Source organism: Harpia harpyja, chromosome 3, assembly GCF_026419915.1.
Source record: "Harpia harpyja isolate bHarHar1 chromosome 3, bHarHar1 primary haplotype, whole genome shotgun sequence".
Lineage (NCBI taxonomy): Eukaryota > Metazoa > Chordata > Aves > Accipitriformes > Accipitridae > Harpia > Harpia harpyja.
The window spans coordinates 45,778,773-45,802,105 of NC_068942.1; the positions used below are offsets into that span (position 1 = coordinate 45,778,773).

The 23,333-nt window shown below is 36.7% G+C and overlaps 1 protein-coding gene across 4 annotated transcripts in view; it reads right to left on the bottom strand.

Moving 5' to 3' along the window:
- The window catches only part of PALS1 (protein associated with LIN7 1, MAGUK p55 family member), a 60,255-nt gene that overhangs the window by 21,610 nt on the left and 15,312 nt on the right, over nt 1-23,333 (bottom strand). For 2 of the 4 annotated variants that reach the window (XM_052782424.1, XM_052782427.1), the window contains exons 2-3: nt 7,562-8,075; nt 238-446 (exon numbers count right to left, since the gene is read on the bottom strand). In XM_052782424.1, the coding sequence (XP_052638384.1) occupies nt 238-446; nt 7,562-7,928 (576 nt within the window). In that variant the 5' untranslated portion in view covers nt 7,929-8,075. Of the gene's footprint in view, nt 1-237; nt 447-7,561; nt 8,076-14,959; nt 14,978-16,050; nt 16,138-23,333 lie in introns of those variants that run through there. The other 2 variants (XM_052782425.1, XM_052782426.1) reach the window with 2 other exon arrangements.

Genomic DNA, 23,333 nt, shown 5'->3' on the forward strand with positions numbered 1-23,333 from the left:
ACATAGTACCTTTTCTGTTACATATCTATCCATGCTAAAAAGGGAGTTCTTATCCCCCAAATATTTTTCTGGTTACTGTTTGGAAATCCGGAAAAACCGGATACAGCAATCAGTGACTATTATAATCCCTTTCATATTCAACATTCAATAACTCAGACAAGCTTGACAAGCACATATTTCAACAACAGCTATGATTATAGGTTTCATACATATCACAGAGATGCATACTGTACATACCTCTCGTGCTAGTTCTTGTGCATTGGAGATGAGAGGATATGGCGGGCTAGCTTTGTTCATGTGCACTGTAACAGCATTGTGTATCTTAAATGCATTCTGAAAATCAGTATTTTGAACAAGCTGTAAAATGAGAGAGATATCCTCTTGGCTCTGAGGGTCTACCAAAATGTGCTGGATATGCTTAAGAGAAGTTAACAGTTCTTCCACTTCTAGGTAGGAAATAACAAAATACAAATAAGGTACAAGTTAAGATTCATAATAAAGTAATGTTCATCATTATTAATGTTTTTACCAAAATTTTTTTTGCTGTTCCGTTTTTTAATCAGCAATGATATATGCAAGTTTTAGTTATCCATTACTCACACTTTTATTAGCAGAATGTATCTGAATCCAAAATAAAGGACCCCAAGTCAGTAAAAGGAGAAATAAAAAAAAGCTGATACGCTGTTTAAATTTAAATTCCTATTGCAGCAGTTCTTCTCTGAAAAAAATCACCAATACATAAAAGATCCAGTAATTGCAGCTCACGTATAGCTAAATGTGAAAGAGAAACTATTTTGCGATATGAAAATAACTCCTTTGCTAAACTAATCTTCATGCACTGAATATTCACTGTTATTTTGATACCTATTTCCATGTATATCTACCACATACGGCATATATATCTCAACTAAATATTGCTTACTTATAGAATGAGCATTGGATAAGTAAACTACACAATTTCTAAACATAAGATTATGCTTAGTCTTAGCACATTAAAATAAAAAGGATGAAAAAAATAATCTATGGTCAGAGTTCTGAAAGTCATCTGCACCAGAAGAAAGTCCACATCTTTTACCTACAAGATTATGAGTTCTGCTTGGACCATAAAATGTTTTAACATATTTTAATAACCAGTTTCTACATGTTTGCAGAATGCTATACATGTACTACATTCTTGAGCTTCAAGAACTAATCTGATGCTTTACTGGTGCTTTTTAAAGAGTGTAAACAAATTTACATTTTTTTAAACCAATCCAAATTTCTGCAAAGTATGTCATTTCTCAATATTAAGTACTTGAGAAACTACCTAAAGCAAGGAATATGAATTATACTTATAATGCATATAAACCCAGATAAGAAATCCTCAAGCAGACAAAAAAAAAAGTAGATGTTTTGAGCCTGAAATAATGTATGTGTTATCACACGTTATCTGAAAAAATCTGTTCAGCTGCAAGAGGCTGGTCAGCTATCTTTTATTTTAATAAAAGTCAAGTAGGCTAGAATTTTGAATCCTGTTTTTTTTTTTTAAAAGAATGAACAACAAAGAAAATCCTGAGTTTTAAAACTGTCAGTTGATACTGAGGTCAATCTTCCTTACTCGTATCAAAATATCAGCTTTGAGAATTATTTTTAAGTTTTAGTGACCTTAATTTATTCATTATGAGCTAATTAAACAACATTAAAATAGGAATGCTATCAAAACATCAGCTAAGTTGCATTTTTTACATGAAAAAAATCACAGTAGATACTGATCATTAACATGGATACATTCTGCCAAGAAGTTTCCTTTACCTATTTTTTTAGCCTCAAATTCACCAGTACCGCGAACACAATGTTAGACTCCAACTTGAGTGCAAGATTAAAATGGTTGATAAATGGGCACATGAAACACACGAAGCTTAATAAAATACACATTTCAAACAAGTTTAATGGTTTTAATTTCAGACAAAGCATGCCTACATATATGTTTAATTTAGAGTCTGCAAGTCAGTCTTCTGTATAATAAAAGGAAACAAACAATCCAGAGCTACTACTCTCGTACTTCACGGTCTGCAGGACAACAAAAACCAAAAAAAAACCCCCACACCCCAAACCAAAAAACCCCTCCAAACCCATTCTACACATGCTAAAAACATCCTACCCACCAAGGGTCAAGGGCTTCTTCCTGTAACCACCAAGGAAACTAAGGGTAGTAGTACAAAAGCGGCATGGACAGCTTGGATACCGGCTGTGCAGGATATTCCACAGGTGAAATCCAGTACAGCTCACAAGACTAATTAACCTGGCCAATGTCTCCCTAGGGAACTGTATGCACAATATACTGCCTATCACACAGGGGAAATGCCATTTGGAGAGAAGGCTAAAGAACATTCTGCAAGCAAGAATATTTGCTAAACAGGATGATGTCAGCTGGTAAAATTCTTATCTAGTGGAGTATGCAGACTACCAAAGCATCTCAGCAACTGATTCTCCCAAGTATGAGGAAGTGCACTATTTTCAAGCATTAAAAAAGAAGTAGTATAAACCAGTCAGATGTTATTGTAAAGTTCCTACTGATACCTGCTCAGTTAAAAAACCACACCAACCCCAAATTCTGCTATTTGTTACTGTTACTGGATTCAAAAAACAGTGAGGCATTAGAAGAGAACCTCACTTCTTCTAACTCTTCCTATGCATAAATTATTTTATTCCATTATTTCTGAATTGTCTATCCCCCCCTTATATATCTAAGCATTCAAATACATACACACACAGAATTCTTTCTAATACATATTCCATATAAGATATAAATACATATAGGAAGATAGACATTGTATTCTGTACCTATAATGAAGATGTCCTGTTCCTAGATGCCTCTACATATTTTCTCTCCAGCACTTTGCTAGTTCCTTCCATGTCACCCTTTCTTACAAAGTATCACTGCACTCTCCTTCCCGTATAATTCCCTTCTACACTGAATCTTCATCTGTGCTGGATGCAAAAGCCCTATACCAAATGACTTCCCCCCCCCCCCCCATGAAACAGCAAACAAGTACTAAATAATGCTTGAAAGGAGTGAAATAAAATATTCCTCAAAAGCTAACAATCCGTTTATGGTTGTTAGTAAAACAAACATACACATAAACCCACATACAAATCTGGCTTTACACATGCCTAATTCTCTCTAGGTTCCTATTTCTGAATTCTAAACCACAGATCAGTGCAGGGTTTTTTTGTTTGGTTTTGGTCTTTTAAAAAAAAAAAAAAAGCCAGGTAACAAGAGACTCCATCTCTAGACATTTCCTATTGAACAGGTTGTCTTGAGGAAAAAAGTTCAGTAAAAGACTAACATCTGCATTTACTCACAGAAAAAAGTCAGGGTTCTTTTGCAGAGCAAGTCCGTTTTTTAATCGCAGATCAATTACCAATCGACTACTTTTTTTAAAGTCTTCTTTTACAAGAAGTGTTGCAGCCTTTTTTCCATTAGGCTATGAAATGGCTGGAATGTGACTGAGCACTGTGCGATATACACATTAATCAAAAGACTGCCAGGGCAAAAGTATGCAACTGCAGGGGAGGACCCGTGGTCACAGCTTAACATGTTAGATTAGAAAAAGAAGAAAAGAAAATAGTTTCTGTTTATCACCTTAAACAAAAAGTTATGAACAGCAAATTAAGAAGAGATAATTGGCTTTATTATATGTATATATTAATTCCCAAGCTTTTTTTATAGATCTCTAGGGTATTCTGTGTGCTGGTACTAGCACTCTAATGCTCCATATATTACTTGAATAACAGGGCTGAGAGAAGTATTGTTTTATCCAAAACTATTTCTGAGAGTTTATTTATATTTATAACATATTTATAAATAAGTTTTGCCCAAGGCAAAAATAGGCAGCTTGTCCCCTAAAAAAAAAAAAAAATTTCACTGTAGCCAGAAAAGGTTTACTTACATGAAATGCCAGTTACTTGTTCTAAATTAGCTGAATGAACTGTAGCAAACAAAAAAATTTCTGCATTTTATAGAAGTATACTGCTGTGAAAAAGCCAGTTAAATACTTATATGCACATGTTCTAGGTGCACAGAAAGTAATTTCCATTACGACAGCTGTCTAAATCATACACTGTTTTGATAACAAACATGCCCTTTTAAATTGTTTTGATTAAGTGTCCTGTTTTATTTTTATAAATAAAATCCAATTTGTTTAATCTAGTCTGCTTTTTGGGTTTTTTTTTTTTCCTGTGTTTTTTTTTTTTTTAAAGATGAAAAGATTAAAGGCTTGGCAAAGATCTGCCAAATTAGACATTGGCACTTACGAAACGTTTTCAAAACTAAAAATACAATCAGGTTAACATTCTTATTTAAAACACATATATTTAGCAGAGGCTCTATGGATTAACACACACAAAAAATCCACAAAAAAGCAAAAATAAAAATCAGTGTTTAAAAAAAAAAATTGAATAAGGGTAGTTTAACATCTCCATAATTCACTAGCACCTGCCCAGGTTTATTTGGGGTTCTCCTAACAAAGCTTTGTGAAAGTGACTAAGCACTCTCACCTGGACAGCAAAAGTGGAAAGATGCAAAGAAAGAGTCAGGAGCAGTGTAGATCAGAAATTCAGTATAACCAAACAGACAAACTGCAAAAAAATTCATGTACTAGCAGTTATTTTTTGGACAAAGTCATGGGCTAGCAACTTTCTTGAAGACCAAAAAGTTGAATATCTAAATTTAAAAAAAATCTGGCCTCTCCAATTCAGGTATTACAATAAAAAAGCAGAAGTATTAATGATAATGGACTGAAATCCTCTCTATGAAACCATATTTTTTTTGTAGGTGTGCATGTGTGTATATATATAGATATATTCATAAGGCAACATCCCTAGCCCTGATACTAATCAGGAACACACAGCTTTCGGAATAAAAAAAAATTCTTCTTTTGAAATTCAGCATTACTGTCAGATGTTAGAATGACTAATCCAGAAACCAGAAAAAGGACATGCTTCATGTGGAGGAAAATTTTGGAAGAGGCCAAGTTACTGTAGAAGCACTTTGTTGAACTTAAAATTATGACTCAGTTTTTGAGAGCACTAGTGACTGAACAGAGATTCATTATGGACTATATAGGTTAAGAGATCACAACATTTCATTTAGAACATTTTTTTTTAAGTTTGCAACAACTCAACATCACAGTTGAGTATAATTGAAAGCACCACTCTTAACAGGAGTGCTAAACTATTATAAATCCTCTCTTCATAAGTCTACCTGATCCAAACTGTTACTATAATTCTGTCTGGCAAGGAAATAACAGTAGTATGTTTGTATGCCTGTCAATATTATGTCATGACTTCTCCGATTGAAATAGATGCCTATGAAGCCTTAAGTCAGCTCCCTGGTGCACCTATGGATATATCATGATTTAGTCTAATTACATCTCCTAAAGCTCCTTGCCTTTCCAGCTCAAAGAACAGACCATATTCACTCAGTAAGCTAGTCAATACTTCTGCTCTATACACATAGTTTTAAGCCTTATTTACTGCAGTTCAGAGCAGAGACAGACATTGTTAGTTTTCTGATTTTTCATGGTATCCAAACACTGAGGGGAATAGCTTTAGTTAAATCATACAATGTACTATACTGTGTTTTTCCAGAAGTATGCTGACAGCAGAACAATGACAAGACCCAAACTTCAATTGCAAAAGTGAAGAGGAGTTTGTCCTCATGGACAAAATCATCTAGTCATTTTCCTTCAAAATGCATCTTATACCATATATCGCTATTTCCTAATTTACCTGTTTCCACATACACACCTCTATATTCTTGTCTCCAGTGTTTGGTGTTTTTCTTCTTACATCAAGTATTCACACAATCCTAGCTTCCATTCACACCAATTTCCCCCCTCCTCTTCTTGCTGAGCCAAACTTATAGGTTCTTCCTTCCAGCTTTTCACAAATATTGTCTTTCTCTGACAATCTCTCAGCCCTCCCCACAGCCTGTATCCATTTTACCCCCACACTGAGAGATTTTCAAAACAGCCTTTCATCATCACAGTAATTTCTCCACCATTGTCTCTCCTGTTCAAACAGCTTCAGTCTACCCCACCTCCTTACTGGTTCTCAGGCTTGTCAGACCCACGCTCATTACTAATTTCTCATTTCCTACCAGCTTCCATGCCTAACTTCTTTGCCCATAGGTTTCCACCCAGCCCTCCCTCCAAGTTCTCAAGATCTCTGGCATGAGACCTAGCCTCAGCTTTCTAATTCCAAGTCACTCTCCTCCCTTCTGTAGTTCCAATTTCCAATTCCTCCTGCAGTTAGTCTTCAGAGCTTTTAGCCCTGTGGCTAAGCAAGTCCCAACAGCAGTCACTTCTACTCTTGACGTCAGTCTTTGCATCCTCTGCTTTGTGTTCCCTCTAAGAAGAGATTTTCATAATCAAATATCTAACACTTCATAAAGTACAGAATCTGCTTCTTACAAAGATATCTCTTGGATAGAAGCTGACAAGCCCTGCACTAAAACAAGGTACACCTGCCTTGTTTGTAACTGACCCTACTTTCAGCAGGAGGTTGGCAGGATGACTTCCTGATGACCCTTTCAATTTAAATTTTCCTAAAGAGGGATTTGTACAATAAGGATTACCAGAGGTTACGGAATAGAGACACATCTTTAGCAGAAGTGTTGCTCGGGCGCACAAATACGAAAGATGAAGCAAAAAAAAAAAATTAGCAATTTGATAGCTATTTTTCACTCTGTGTTCTCAACTACCAGCCAATAGCAAAGAATAGCAAGAATCTTTAGTGCAGCTCAAAAAAAAAGGCACCTTTTTAAAGCAGTCTGGATCTCAGAAAAGGTATAGATTTAGAAATCTGGACTCCTACAAATTCCCAGTGCCTCTTTTTCACTCCAGTGACACACCACATTTTAGATAAACAGATACTTATGTTTGAAGAAGGAAGGTTAGAAACTTTTTCTACACCAGCATAGTTAAAGCAATGACAGCTATGAAATGAACAATTTCAGAATCTATTTCTTCAAAAATTACTAACATTACATTTTTGTCAATGTCTAAGTGCCAAGGTAAGCAGATTTTCACCATCAATGCCAATACTTCAAGAGAAAATGTAAATTATATTAGGTGACAATTGATAATGCGAGATAGCCAGAATAAGAAGAAACCACCAGCATGCTTCTTTTTAAAATATTAAAAAAACCTCTTGTGTTTTGATTTTAAATGACAATAAGCATTTATTCATTGCTTATTCTGGTTTGTGCTTCATCAAACATACTTGCATGGTTTTCCCTAGCCTAAAGAGGATGGAGAATCCACTGAATTCATTAGTTATCTACAGGGCATTCAACTGTTCCCCAAATGGATGGGTTTTGAAAAGCCACTTGCTGGGGCACATAGCCTGATGCTTGACTAAATAAATAAAAAAACCAAAACCACCACAAATCCAAAGGAGAAGACGACTTTAAAACTGCATAGGAAGAATTAGCTAAACTAGGATTTCAGTAGCATAAAAGAACATTAATATCAACTAAATAGTTTCTCCATTAGCCCATTCATTGTATTTTACCTACCTAGTGTCTTCACAGCATAATGAGGACTCTCCAAAACAATTCCTTCTTCTGTGTCAAATATTGGATTATCTATTCCAGTTTTAGGAGGAATTTGCGCTAGTTTCTTTAGCCTCATGGAAGCAGTAAGGTCCAGTTCTTGTTTCTTTCCTTCTTCTTCCCGTCTCCGCCTTATGTCCTCCTGCTGCTGACGGATTCGCTCAAGTTGAGCGCTCCGCCGCATCGGCATCATCCTGGAGCCCAAATCCCCAGGGCAATCAACAGCCATTTCTCTGTGCTTCTGAGGTTCCTCAGGAGATGCAAGATCCACATTTTTTGCTTCACTGTCAGAATCTTCTGCGATATGTCCATTCATATGAGAAGTTGTCATGATTATTTGTAATTATGCTTATTCTCTTCAAACAGAAATGCTGCTATTAGGCCAGTTTTCGTTATGACGTTGTGTAAAATCCATTATAACTTCAAAAATATTTCCCTTCCATCACAAGACAGTTGAAGAAACATCCAGGAAGAAAATCTAATGAAAGATATTCAGAAGTAGTTAGTGAATAACTGCATTAGTAAGAAATACCTAAGACAGTTCTCCAGGTCCCCAGGCATCAGAACAACAGAACTTTTTCTCCACGTTTACATAGTGCTTCCTCCCCTACTAAGAAATACAGAACCCTCACAAATCTGTTTCACACACTTTAGTAAACTTCAGGTGCCAATGTTAGAAAAGGAGTACTGTTCAAAGTAATGCTAGTCTCTTACATTTCCCAGTCAAAGCAGTGGAGATTGTGCACTTAAACACAATTGCAAATCAGCAGTGTTCTGAAAGTTCCCACTCAATTTATCCTTTCATTCTCAAAAATTCCAACACAAACCATGCCTGTTATCCTACAAACACTAAATGTGAATAACTTGTTATAAACATGTTCACAAGAAGTTTAGTAAGTTAAACATAAGTAAAGATGTTTGCATTCATTGTTGATAAATTGAGGCATTTTTATGTAAACACTGCTTCCCACGTTCAGAAAAGACAGGTCTGGCATAGAGTTCTTCCAAAAGATACTATCTAAAGCAGTCTGGAGCTGCACTTACACAATTCCAAGTAAGCATAAAGTCCTAGAATAAGGGTTGGACAGTTCTAATTAGTGGCTACTCTTAATACTTTCTATAGGTATGCATTAAAGCAGAAAGGATTAAATACAAGAGTAAAAGTCCTTGTGTGGGCGTACAGAGGTATAGATTTGACAGAGAAAAAGAATTAATTTCCACTGTCAAGTAGAGACATTCCACTGTACTCCTTACACCTTAATCTGGTTTCTCATTCCTGATGATTCAAGCTAAAGAACTTAAGTGTCCTGATAAATATAACCACTTGGCTCTTAAATATAATACATATAACAATGTGTTTTATACCACATTGCCTTTCTGTATCACAAAGCCAATGATACGTTATGCTCAATATGTCCAATTGAAAGGTCAGAAAATGAATAGTCATGTACAGTATTACCAATACACTTAATTTTTCAAGTTCCTTTTTATCTTCTTTTTTTTTTTAATTTACTGAAAGGAAATACTACAAAATATCTCAAAGTTTTACCATACACTGGAAGCACCAAGACCAAAAAAAAAACCAAAAAAAAAAACCACCAAAACCCCAGACTTTCTTAAACCAAATGTTTGTGTTTGGAGGAGGAAGGGAAAGATGCTTATGTTGTAATTAAGTTGAAAATTAAATATCAATAGCAGTGTTTTGGAGGAGCAGCAATAGAAACTCCTACACAAGTTTCTGCCAGCTTGCAATTCTAAGTACAGCTTTTCATTCTCATAAGGAGTAGCATACAGCTACATACAGCAACACCAAAACAATTCTCTTTACTTGCTTCCTGTCTAGCCACTACTACCAGTTATTACTGAGATCTTCCATGAAGTAAATATTAAAGCATTTCTATGGTAGTAAAAATTCTTTTTTGCCTTTAAAAAATACTTAATTGCACTGCGCTGATATGTAAAAATTATTTCAATGCTCAACATTCCCACATTCAGACAAAAATCAGGCAACAAAAAAAGCCCATCAAAAGCTGCACAGTAGTGGGGCTAGCACTGCAAGTACAACACAATTATTTGGCACCTGTGAAACTTTGTTAGTGCCCAACTTAAAAAAAACAGCTTTTCAAAGAATAAAGTAACATAGAGTTAGCATTCAGACAGGGTTATGTAAAGCACCATATCAAAAAACAGTCTCTGAAATTCAGAGAAAGGCAGATAACAGTTTAGCAAAATGATCCTCGGAAAGCCACATTTCCCCTTCTGTAAAGGCAACTTCACTGCACAGAAATACCAATCCCCAAAAAGGAAGTCTCATTGGGTACAATAAAATTGCAGAGAGTACTAATTTAACTGCAGGGAAAAGATAATTCAAATTCTCTTTCATCCACATAGTACTGGCCATAGCTTGTCTGAAGACTGAGCTTTTTGAAAGTTACATTCATCTTTTTTCAACTCTGACAAGCTGAAAGAAAACTCACATTCCTCAGTCCATATGGTACAACTAACAGGTGTCAAAACAATTTGAGGGAATGAGTAATATCCATTTACTCAGCACTAAAGAATTCAAAACCACTATCTGAGGATATGCAAGTAGTAAAATACAGCTTTAAAAATACCATCATATCACTTAATCATGTGTAAGCTAAATAATGTCACACTCGCTAAAGAATCTACACATCAGAAAATGAAGTTGATGGCCAATATTTAATAACTGATCAAAAATATTTAAGGTGGGATTAGCTACATTTCCTCCATCAAATTTAAAAGTACCAGCTACCCAAGACAAAGAGCATCTTTTGAGGTTAAGTCAGAAAAAGGGCACAACAAAAACTCATATATCTGTATGTAGAATGAGAAGTTTTAAAATCTCTTCAGTTCAGTCATAAGCACTGAAGACAAGAGAAATAAAAATATAGTCCAAGGTAAATACAAGTAATAGGCAATCACTAGTAACATTGCTTACATGTTCAGTATAAGCTCCATGCAAGATGCAAAGGGCATATAAATTCTTGGAACAGAGTAACCCAGTTATTTAAGTGGCCTGTGATAATAGCTGCTCACTTTCAGTGTTTAACATCTGAGTTAAGTCAGTTAAAGAAACGAAAGTTACAGAAAATTAGAGTTCTCCTGCAGTCACACTTTAACAGCAATATTCAGAAAACTGGCATCAAAATTTAGGAGAGTATTAGGACAATTTTAAAAAGAAAGTATTTTTGATATCCCAGAAAGTTAGGTGTCTCTGAAGCAAGCAATAAACAGTACAGGCAAAGTAATCACACTCAGATAATAGAAAAGATGATACAAAATATCACTTATCAGGCAGCCTAAAATTTGATGTTACCGAAACATCAAGTCAACTCCACAAAAACCCGACCCCCCACATCTAACTAGCTGGTAATCCATAAAAGCACAGGCATGCTGCAAGTCTGGAAAGCTGCAACAACTTCCTTTAATCAAAGAACTTCTGATTAACAGGTGACCCCTTCCAAATCTAAGCCCACTGTTCTTTCTGCTGTCTCAAGTCTGCTTCAGACACCACAAATTCTGATCTCCAACAGTTTTGGAAAAATGCTACTGCCCAATTGCAACAAATGAAACAAGAACATAAGGAAAAAATTCAGATCAGCTCTGAAGTCCCTCTCTACAATGGTCCTAAGGAATTTAAAGTGTAAAATATGAGACCGCTAAAATGTTAACTCGGTCCTCAAATTAAGGTGTGGTGTAGCTGAGGTTAAAAATAAGATTCAGCTTCAGGCAGGCACCAGGAACAGAAAATTTTATTCTAACCAATAAGCATGGCATCAAAAGTCTTATGATGAATAATTTCAGAAACAGTTTTCTTGGCTTTTCTTTCTGAAGGTTTCTTTTGCAATTTTAAAAATCCCAAGAGAACAACAATAAGGAAAGGTTGTTATACCAAGTCTGTTCTCTGCGAGTTGTGGATCATCCAACAAACCAGCTTTTCAGCCCAAGAGGAGACTATGTTGTTACATTAATTCTTACACCAAGGAAGAAAATTTACAGACATACTCAATAATACTGATTTCTACTACATCATACGTAAAATATATAACATAATATTTGAAATTAACAGAATTCTTTTCCACTTTAGAACTCAGTATTAGCAGTTCCTATACTCTTTAGATACGTACAAATCTCTCGTGTTACACAGCGTTTGGTTGCTCAAAGTTTAATATGGTTAAATTGTGGCTTTGACTGTCTTCCTTTTAACTGCCAATATCTAACAGGGGAACCTTAGCATTTCCATATGACACACAGATCTTTTCAAATAAAGCAGATTTAAGGCTGTTTTCTGTCCAACTTCCTATCACAAGTCTTACCAATATGGTCCTGGAGAGCACATGTGAAAGTTTCTTCTTCATAGATTACTTTTACTATTCAAATTTTTGCCCTACAGAGAAGCGTTTGTATAAACTGCTAACATAAGTACAACTATTGAGAAAGAGCATTTCAGTCACTTGGATCACCATCAGGCATCACACAAGAATTTCACTGTGAAGCAATTATTAACAGCAAACAAACCATATTTCTGGTGCAAGTTCAAACCAGCAAAATTAAAGAAAAAAACCCCACAACTACTGTCTGGCTAACTACACTTACTATCGTCAAAAATACTTTATTTTACAAGCCACACATCATTCTTCATACTGACCCCTAACAATGTCAAGCTTCTATCATCTCTAACTACCCTGAATATACTAAACAAAGTGCATACCGCAAAAGCTCTGTCAAAGAATAATCATGCAAACCAAGATGATTGCATTTATGTAAGACAGATGCTAGAATAAAATACATACTGACAGGGACAGAAACAGAAGTGCTGTAAGGTGGTTTAAGTTTTCACTTGCTTCCCGAGGACTGTGGCTGGCGTGCACAGCAACCCTAATTGCTTTAACAACTAAATTCTGTACAGTAAAATTAAATCTGTTTTGCTTCAACAACTTCCAAAGAGCAAAAATCACATTTTCTGGAGGCTGAGGTTTTGTGTTACACTTTGGTGGTGTTTAAAATCCTTTCAATGCTAGAAGTATGATTAGACTTGATAGTTCTCTTTTTAAAATTCATTAAAGCTGCAAATTCTAAATGACTGCAAGGGAGTTCAGCACTCACCTCCAACTGAATTTCATTAGTTTTGGCACAGTTGAGAGTATAAAAGCCCAACCTACATCTGTGATTATATTATGAACACAATAAATACATATTTAACATCAGGGACAGTGCAAAGGATTTACCATCAGCTGAAAGCCATATACTATGACAGACACTGTATATTAAAATATTCATTAAAAACAACCGAAAGGGGAATTATAGTTTGCTGAGTTGAATTAGAAGTTAGGTTAAAACCACATACAAGATGCTTCCCGATATCTGAATTACTAAGAAAATACGAGCATAAAATTATGCTAGAGATCTCTACCATGTGTTATTAATGGCTCACATAATGGTGGGTCTTCTGGTATTTTTACTCAGTACTTCAGATTTCTATGCAAGCAAAACCTAAGTCATAAGAATTGCAAAATTACAATGTAAAACACTTCAGTAATTCTGCAAATGGAAGCTCAGTGTAGGAAAAAAAATTCCCAGCTTCCCCTGCATCACTTCCCAAGCATCATTTGTTTCTTCAACAGTATTTCAGTGAACCTGCAATATTAAGAGACTTGGAAGCCAATTACACAAAGGAAAACACAACACAAACCATCTTGCACAGCATAAAATTAATCACTACTTGATAAGAGTTAAAGATTGGAGTTTATGGGAGAAAATACTTCACAGGTATCACCTATGGGACTTCATAGTACCTGAAATAACTGGTACAGACTGGAGCAGCCTGATGTTTTTCAAAAGCAAGTAAGAGTTACAAAACCTAAGACAACTTGATATTATTTTTCTTAATTCAAAAAATTCTGTAATAGAAAAAAAAAAGAATTATCTTTACACTAGCTTTGCAACACATTCAAGACTGCGACTTCTGGTATGGTTTGTTTCAGTTTTTTAATCTACAATGTTTTACATGATTTCCTCTAATTAGATGCTCTAGCATAGTCTTGGTATTGGAACAAAACTCTTCCTTTAATATCCAGCTGACTCTTACTTCTAGTAATTTCAGACCAGAGCTCATTATAAAACTTGTCAAGCACAGTAACTCAGTTCAACATGTGTATTTCAAAGGGCTTTCAGACATGCCAAGAGGTTTTAACATTCCATGCTCACTTAAATGTGTAAGATATGTGGATCAACAGCAAAAAGGGCTACACCCTCAAAAGGAAAGTAATTTTCATTGTTAGTGCTTTCTAAGTTACATTTGTACAAGAGCAGTAACAATGTTAACTTGTAACATTAAAGCACAGAGAAACCAATGACACTGAAAATTCAGATGCTAAGGTTAGATTCCAGTTTTATAAATAGTATAAACACATTGCTCGCCATGCAAACATGGGAAATCATAAGCACATTTTTGAATCACATTGGTATCACATTTAAGAACTGTGGTCTAGCTAAGACGCATTTAATTTTACTAGGCTTGTTTATCTGTTGATGCAGTGGCAACAATGAAAAAAGTCACAGCTCAAGAACTGGCCAGTCTAGGCTATCCACTTCAAAAGATACAGGGCTACTACCTACAGAACAGATATGAACAAAGAGTCTTCCATGAAAAACATGGACCAGTAAGAGAGTACATCATGTCAAAACAGCCACACCACTCGGACCTCTCTTCAGCAACTGTGTGCCTTCGCAGTAAGATATATGCAAGATACCTTTGCAACTTCTGTGCATGCGCTATATGAAATTACGACACACACAGAATATATATCATAATTTCGCACATGACAAACAAGGGAGTGGATTTTAACCTGTTTCACTGCAGAAGCATAAATCGCTTTCTAAGGTACATCCAAAGATTGTTTTACATAAATATTCAGTGTAATACAACACTCTATTCTTGTTTTGGTCAGTGTCGTAACTTTTAGTCAGGGCAGACTACTAGATACATTTCTAAAAGAGGCCATGTCTAATTTAATTACCGTGTGCGGCAGACAACGGAGTTTGGATAAACAGTTCTTGCCGCCTCAAAATGAAAAGCAGAAATGCGCGATTTGTAGTTGTTATCGCTAATCACAGTTCTCTTCTTCATTGCCAAACGTCCAAAACGGCAGCCGGTGGCTCCTCTGGCCGAGGGCAGCGATGTTTGCAAGCTCCCCCCCCCCCACGCCCCCCCCCCGCCCCGGGCAGCAGCAGCTGCAGCCCCCATTTGCAGGACTCAGCATTCCCCCGCCGCCGCACCGCACCGCTCCCCGTTCCCATGGCGACGGCTTTGCCCGGACGCGGAGCTGCGGGACTTACATCACAGGCCGGCCACGCCGCGCCGCTCCCCGCCTCGCTCTGCTGCTTCTCCCCAGACTTCGAGACCGCGGCAGCCCGCCTGCCACGCCTGCCAGAAACAGAGACGGTTACTCAGGCGCAGCGGCAGGCGGAAAGGCACCTCTTCGTGAGTGTCAGCAGGTGGCTAAAACCTCTCCGCAAGCCGCAGCAGCGGCCCCCATAAAACCTCTGACGTACAGCGCTTCAACTCTGCTGTTTACACCAGTCGTTAGAAAACACGCAGCCTCAACGGTTCAGGTGAGTGAAACCAGTTGAAGAGACATGTAGCATACGCCACAGTAGATTACTTCCGATAATGTATTTCGGCTCCTTTAGGTCTAAAGAAATCAATGCCCCTTAGAATAAGCATGACCTAAGCTTTAAGAAACGGAAGAGGCTGATTTTTAATAAAAGAAGTAACACAGCAGTCACATGAAGAGGAAGGAACACTTAAATCTCATTACCAATCTCCCTGTGGAAAAACACATGTTGCATGCTCTATTAGCAGCAATCTTCCTTGATTAGTACCCTCAATACCGAGCTCCTTTCATCAGTTAAAAGTGATAGCACAGGTCAAAGGGAACCACTGCACAAGAACAAATCTGACTTTCCACTGCAGTATAAATGCTTTTTTCTCAGTTACACAAATAATTAAAATGCTTCCAAAGTTGACCGAGATTAAAAACAACTGTTGAACACACTAAGGATAAACATCTTTCTCACATTTCTTATAATTCCCTTTGTTTTAAATATACACTACCACTTAAACATCAGCACCGTTTAATTTCCACTTTTTAGACCAAATGAAAAATAGACGTAAGGGGGAATAAAGTCTCAGCTGGGGTGACTACAGATGTACTGGAGAGAGGGAATGACAACAGAAACAAATCAGAGTAGGCTTCAAGAAGCTTATTGCTAAAAATCACATCTAGATAGAAAAACTTAAGACTTTGGCCAAGGTCATTTAAGCATATTTTTAAATTCAATAATATAGTATTTAACTTCTGTTTATATTTTGCCACCGGTATCATCAATAAAGCTCTGATACAGTTTAACATCCTTTGAACGCTTACGAGCAGCTCCTAGTGCTGACAAGACCTGAATTCTACTTTAGGTAAAGAGCACGGCAGAGGGCAGTCTCTACACCAGTTAATGAAAACCTGAAAAAAAGAAAACACGCTCAGTTTCAAGAAGTAGCTCACAGAAATGACCAACGCTATAGGTCATTAAATGGTCTGACACCCACACCACTCCAAACCGGCACATAGATTTACTACCCTAGCATCCCACTATGGCTTAGATTAATAGGCTACAACTATGCATACATTTGAATACCCAGCTCTAATCAAGCCTGTAGCACCAAACCCTGCTCAACAAGAAACATTTATTTTATACATAGATATGAATGGATAACACAGATGTCTACGGGCTGCAATGAAAAGATGATAGAACAATGAAAGAAAAAAGTAAGTATGTAAATTTAGCAGATATTCCAAACGTTTAGAAACCTTCAAGCACAACAAATGAAGAGTAAAGGAATTCCTAGAATTCCAGTGGATGTTAACAGATCTCACAGGACAGCCAGAAGCATGATAAGGAGACAGTCATTTCTAGTCATTTCTTATCACCTATTCACAGACAGTTAAGACTTCAGATTTCATCATCTTAAAATTAAACATGCCTGTCCTTGTTTGAAACAGTGGTCATATTCTCTGTGAAATTAAAAATACCACTGCTATTTTAGCTCCCTAATAAGATTGCCCCACCCCCTTCAGATTGTATTCTTTTTGGCTTGGGCTCTTGCACCCTGGTCTCATTTTAATCCCTGTATTTTTTAGCATGTTATTTTAATGTCAATGCTTGCCACTGCCTCACTATGTAAAACATAGTATTAATAGTAAGTGTTCATCAATACCAATATATAAATGCCACTTTCACTTCAGAGAGGTGACTGAACCAAAACCACACTAACTAATCCCAAATTAAATTGAAGATACAACGTTCCATAATTTCCCTCTCAACTGACATTTAAATTCATACAAAATGACATTAGTTTAGTCCTGCACAGCAAGCTGTTCTTAAACCATATTTACAATATTCTGGGGAAAGAGAATTTAATTCCTTACTTACATTTTAATATTCCAATACCTGGTGAATCTGATAAACACATTTAGAAACGTTATCTGAAGAAAAGGGAAAGACAGACATTCCTCGCAGGCTTTCATCCATAAATGCTGAAATGTTAGCTATCTAATTCAACAGCCTTCAAAGAGGCTAGATATAGGGACCAAGACTGTCTTTCAACTTTATACGACTGAGTTACAGGCTTTGCAAGTTCAAAAAGTAAAGTCTCACAACATTATGTAACAAAGATAGATGTGCTAGCCTCTTTTATGTGGCCTTCTCCTTGGGTTCCCTTTTAAACTCTTTTTCGCAGTATTATCTGAATGGGTGACAGCAAAGCGATTTTTTTTTTTTTTAATCATTGTCCTTAATGATTTATCCTGATTAGCTCCATCACTATATGACTCATAGGTATGGGGGTGAAGGGGATAAGGATCTTGTGACTTTTTTTTTTCTGACCACAAAAATGAGTTGAGACTTCTGAAGATTAAAAATCTGAAATATAGAACATAAAACACAAAATTGTACAATTGATGATCTCTGCACTTCACAGAACTCACGGTCACTTATGTGCCACAAACTCAGAATAACCACGTTTCATTTGAGCTCTTCTCTAGTTATTTGGGGGGGGGGGGGGGGGGGGGAACGGACCACAGGCTATTTTAGATACTCAGGTCTCTGATGTCACAAGTTTTTAATTCCTAAACTCATTTGAGATTGTGGTAGACTCTTCCACTGAGCAAACTGCTAAAAAACTGCTGCATCAATTTTAGAAGGTTCCTTCTGAAAGATTTTTACTTCATGGGCATAATTCCCTAAGTTCTCTCTTTCTAATTAACATCACCTGTACTTGCTTTTTCTGGAAAACACTGTAAGCAAGGCATACCAGCCATGCAGTGTATGTCAGTTTTTTTTCTACGATATACATTTCAGTATTACTACTATGCTGAGATGTCCCGTTAGACAAAGACGACAGAAGCCCTTGCTACTATAGAAGAAAGATCCTCAACCAGGATAAATGCAATGAATAGCTACGGCGAATATATCCCCAAAGAAATATTTGATGACAGTTGCAGTTTGCAGAAAAGGATTATGCTCAAGTGAATTCATGTACATGAAATCTGCTGGAATGTTTCTCAGTCCAGGGAAGTTGAAGACAAGTAGCAAAATCAGAACTCAGAATTTTGCAGACTGAAACAACTGTTCAGAATTTGCAAAATGTTGTACTTTATACTGTGTCAGTCACGTTACTTAATATCTGCAGAACATTTCAGTAATTTCTTCAGGGAAATCACATAATTCATACATTTGTGCACAGTTAGCTCTCCAACTGCTAGCACAGAACAAAGCTGACTAGGCTTTCAAGTGTGCCCTACTTTTGGATCCTTCCAAACAGAGATCCCATAGTTCTTGAATTTATGACAAGAACCAGAAAAAGAGACTGACTGTCAGTGTGATTCCTTGGACTGTTAAGCTGGGCTAGTTTGCTGCTCCCAAAGACTGCAGTCTCATAACAGTTTCTCTTGACTGCTCCCTTACCCTCACCACTTTTGGGTTGTACTGCCAATACCTTCTCTGATAGCTTTGAAGCTTGTCAAAACTCTGTGAGTCACCTTAATTCAACAAGACTGTAGAATGTTACAAAATATTTTTGTTTGGTTTTGGTCAAAGTGGCATGCTAAAACGGCTCACAATAATCTGAAAGGTGACAGAACTGGGACAATGGGCAGGAGCAAGTGGTTGAGACCAGGGAGGTGAACAGGTGAGGACAGAGACAACCAGAAACTGCCCCTGCCAGCAGCAGAGAGCCAACTCCAATGGAACCATATTCTATGAATTCATCCACTTCCCCTGCAAAAAGGGGAGGGGGAGGGGGAAGGCAGGAATCTCATCAACACCTACTGATTTGAAAGAAGTTTTCAACCTAAAAAACCCAAGCAAAACCCACCAAAAAACCCCCACCACAAAAAAAGCAACCACACACCTACAACCACTTGCATCTCTTCCTGATGATGTAAACAGGACAGTTTAAGAACCTATTGGTTTCTCTTAAAAGGCATAACCTGAGACCCAGGTGTAAAGGAGCATGAAACTTGCATTTATCTTTGAGGATTTCCTCCCAAACAAAAATGGTAAATTGAACACACATTTTGAGAGCATTATTAAAGGAGGTCTTACTGAAAAGTCTGAACATCTCTGCACATTCATTACTTGAAGATACTCAAAGTAGTATTCTCAACATATTATCTTTGTGTAAATAGTATAAACACACTAGATGAGAATCCTCAACTCAAAAGCTTTTTTTTTTTTTTTTTTTTTACAGTGGACAGTAATAACAGATAAATCTTAATTTTCTGAGTGCTTGCAGCAGAAGGCATAAAATGGTACACCTACAGGGCAAACACTAATGGAAATAAAAATACTACCACCTCAGGCATACATATACCTATACAATGGAATTCACATATGGGTAACCACTTGGAAATGGATGAAAATTACAAATGACCCTTATTTCAAACCTTCCCAGTATTTATCACAAAGATCTGTTATACATGGGAACGATGACAACCATAACTGAAGAACTCATGCTGATTCCTTGGTCATACTATAAGGCAAGACTGCTGAACAAACTTATACCATCTAGTAACTTAAAACACAGGTCATGAGGAAAACCTGTAGAAAAACACTTTATGTAAAGTATTACCAAAATTTCACTACAGGATGTGAAAATCAAATGCTTTGTAAATAACTTGCATTACTAGACTTACGAATAAAAACGCATGAGAAAGCTTCATGAAGGCTATAAAGACATAACATTAGAGACCTCCTGTACCTCATAAAAACAGCCTCTCTCTCCTATTAAATGTAAGTGGACTCTTGGGCCTAATGTTAGCAATCAGTTACACAAATTGAGATAAAACCCTGAGAGGAACATACTCACTTCTGCAAACTGGATTCAGGAACATAACCACTGTGGCTGCAGAGCTCTTTCACCATGCAACTCTTTTGCTAAATCAAAGAAAGTACATTCAGTTTCTGAAACCCTGTTAAAGCAGATGTTCCTTTTATTAAGAAAAAGTTAGAAAATTGTGATAAATTCACAGAAATGTAAGATTCTCTTCTATGTGAAGAGAGGCAAATTTATTTTGTATGTAGTGATGCAATAATTCTGTCCAGAAAACCATGTCACCACTTGAGCTGTTGAACTAAGATATTAAACATCACTATCCAAGTTAAGGAAAAACACTGGTAAGCTAAGGGATCTAAGTCCTTCCAAGAACTCTCAAATCATGCTACAGAACAAAGATACAGCACCTAGAAAGGTGGAATTCAGCAGAAACTACTCTTTGCCTAAGATCATGGAGTGAATCTTCTAGTGCAATGAACCTCCAACACAGCATTTGAACTTGAAGAAGTATTTCTTCTCCATTCTTACACTAATAAAGCTGAAGATGACTCTTCAAACAGTAGTGATAAACTTTGTTTAAAAACAACCTTTTCCTTCTTTGGTAGCATCTTTAAAGCCTTCTTCCCTCCCTTAATTTGACAGTTGAAAACTGAATTTTTGCTTCTTATACAAAAAATTCTCAACCATCTTGAATATTCTGTGCCAGTGAAACGGATAAACAGTGAAAGGTATGTTAACGTACACTGTACACTTGCTGGTATTAACACGTACACAATTACTCTTTCAAAAAAACCCCACCAACTCAACATAAATTTTACCCTGTCATTAGAACTTTCTGAAGTGTCTGACAACTAAAACTAGTTCCATAAACTCTTATTACCTACTACTACCCACTACAATAAAGAAAATTGTAACAGCAATAGAAAATGGAAATCACAATCCAGGAACAGCTGGTCAGTTTTCCTAGTTTTCTGTACAAGTTCAAAATTCACTAATTTGTCCCACCTTACCTTTCATGTGTATTTTTTACTGTTACAAAACCTGAAACAAGTTTCTCAACAGAAAAGTAGAAAAGAGATAAGATATTTGGACATCACTTCTACCTGATAAGACTGTGCATAAAAATTAAGTTAAATCAAAATCTAATGGATGCAAGATAATGAAACTTCTCTACAACAGACAAAGTTTTCTTCCTGGTGCTGATGTCAGATCTCAGCAATTCAGGTATTTTGTAATGGGAAATGGGAAGAGAGGAAGAATACCTTCAACTGATGAATGCAGGATATATTTGCATTTCACCACTCAGTGAAGTAAATTGTATAGGTATTATACAAAAGGGCACTGAACATTAAGTATACATTCAAAAAAGTTATTGAGCAATACTTAGAAGAATCAATCACACACCCAACCCCTTAAACAAATACCTAAAGATTAAGTTTGTACAAGTTCTAAATACCAGTGATGCAAACATATTTATATGCATTACACCAACATAGCTGATAAATCTCTTTAAAGAAAACATCACAACACTTTATTGTCCCAGTATTTAGAACTCAGTCATCAGGTACTTCTGAATCAGAAACCAAGAACTCAGTGTCCCAAAATAATCCTGATGACAAACTTCAAACAGTGCCATTTATAGCCACTTCAGGTAGCAGCATCTTCACTATTCATTTAGGTTCATTCCAAAAGAACCATAGTATTGACTCATTTGGAACAAACTTATTAGAAGTTTGAGCTTCACAAGAACATACTGATGCCATCCAACTGAAGATAAACTGCTATTAAATTCAAAACCCTAGAGCCAAATTTCCCATAATTAAGCTTATCTAAGAATGTAAGCTGCATAATTGGCAGTTCTACTTTGGGTTAAAGAGTAAAGCCTTCAGTAAATTAGCCTTTAACAGGTTTTACTATACTAATCCTTTGAATAAAAAGAACTGTAACACTCTGGGCATAAGGTACTTCTTTCTTAAATTCACATTTACATAACTAAAATACAAACTTTTGAGTGGAAGTATTACTTTGTAAATCATTCAGCAAAATGATGATCCCGGATGCTGCCCTCTCATGCAGAGACCACACAGACAGGTGTTTTCCTCTAGAGGTGGAGACAAATAAGTAAGCTAACACCAGTCTTGCATACAAGACTGCACTGGTAACGCTCTATGATACCAAAGCATTCTGGAAAACAGTGTTACAATTATGAAGTTATCCCAAGTAAAACTGATTACTAAAATGTGCCAGAAATACTGGCATTCACCATCAACGATGCAGTCAGGACAGCTTGAAATATTCTCAGTGCTTATGCCCCCAAACTGGCAGCCTTGCCCTGTTGCAAAACTAGGTGTCAAGACTTGAATTGCTGCTCCACAAACCACCACCAGAAGTTGTGTACAGTATGAATGCTAGCAAGGATGGATCTTGTTTTTCCCTAAGAAAAGCCAGAGAAGGGAATGAAAATGCAGGGCAGGAAAAAGTGGAGAGTCTACAACTAAGAGATATGGAGAGAAGCTCATAACTAGAGAAACCAGAGTAATTTTTCATTCAAGCAATAATCAAAAGAATAGCAAAGTTAAATTACTCTAAATTCCCTGCTTGTATAAAAAGCAGAATCCAGTGTCAAAGGGCAAGGCTAAGATGACAGAACAGACAGCAAGAGCACTAACTGGATATGGGGCTCAGTGCCAACATCAGCATTTCTATACACTGCTCAGGAAGCTGCCACTGTCTTTACACGAAAATTTTCAGATCGAAGAGGTCAGCCAAATAGTAACAGTAAAGAGTGAAAGCTGTAGTCCACTGGAAGACAAATTCTGTTTTCTCTGTAAGACAGAGGGATGGAAAGAAACAGTATTTTCTCTGATTCATGTGTAAGAAATGTCATGAAAATTAAACTGAAAAGGTTATGTGTGTAGAAATTATAACAATCTAGTCTGGCTCACCTACCTTGTAAGCAACAGGAAAAAGCAGCAAATTTTGCAGACAAAACTCCAAATATCACTGTGAAGCACCAGAGCCATAACAACAGCACAACACTCTTACGTCTTCACTGCAGACACCCTAAGAAACAGGCAGGTGTACAGATGGGGTTTCAGTTGAGAAACTTCATCCAGACCCTAACCATGCACATCTCTAGTGTCTGACAGGCAGCAAGAACTCTAGTTACTGTATGTCTGTGCTGCATCACTGCAAAGCTGGAAAATACTTGGTCCTTCTCTTGCCTAGCAATGTGAGGAGACTTGACCAGCTGAAACAGAAAACTAGTTTTCCTAAACATACTTTTTCAAGATTTCACAGCAGCAAATTCTCACAATGCACTGG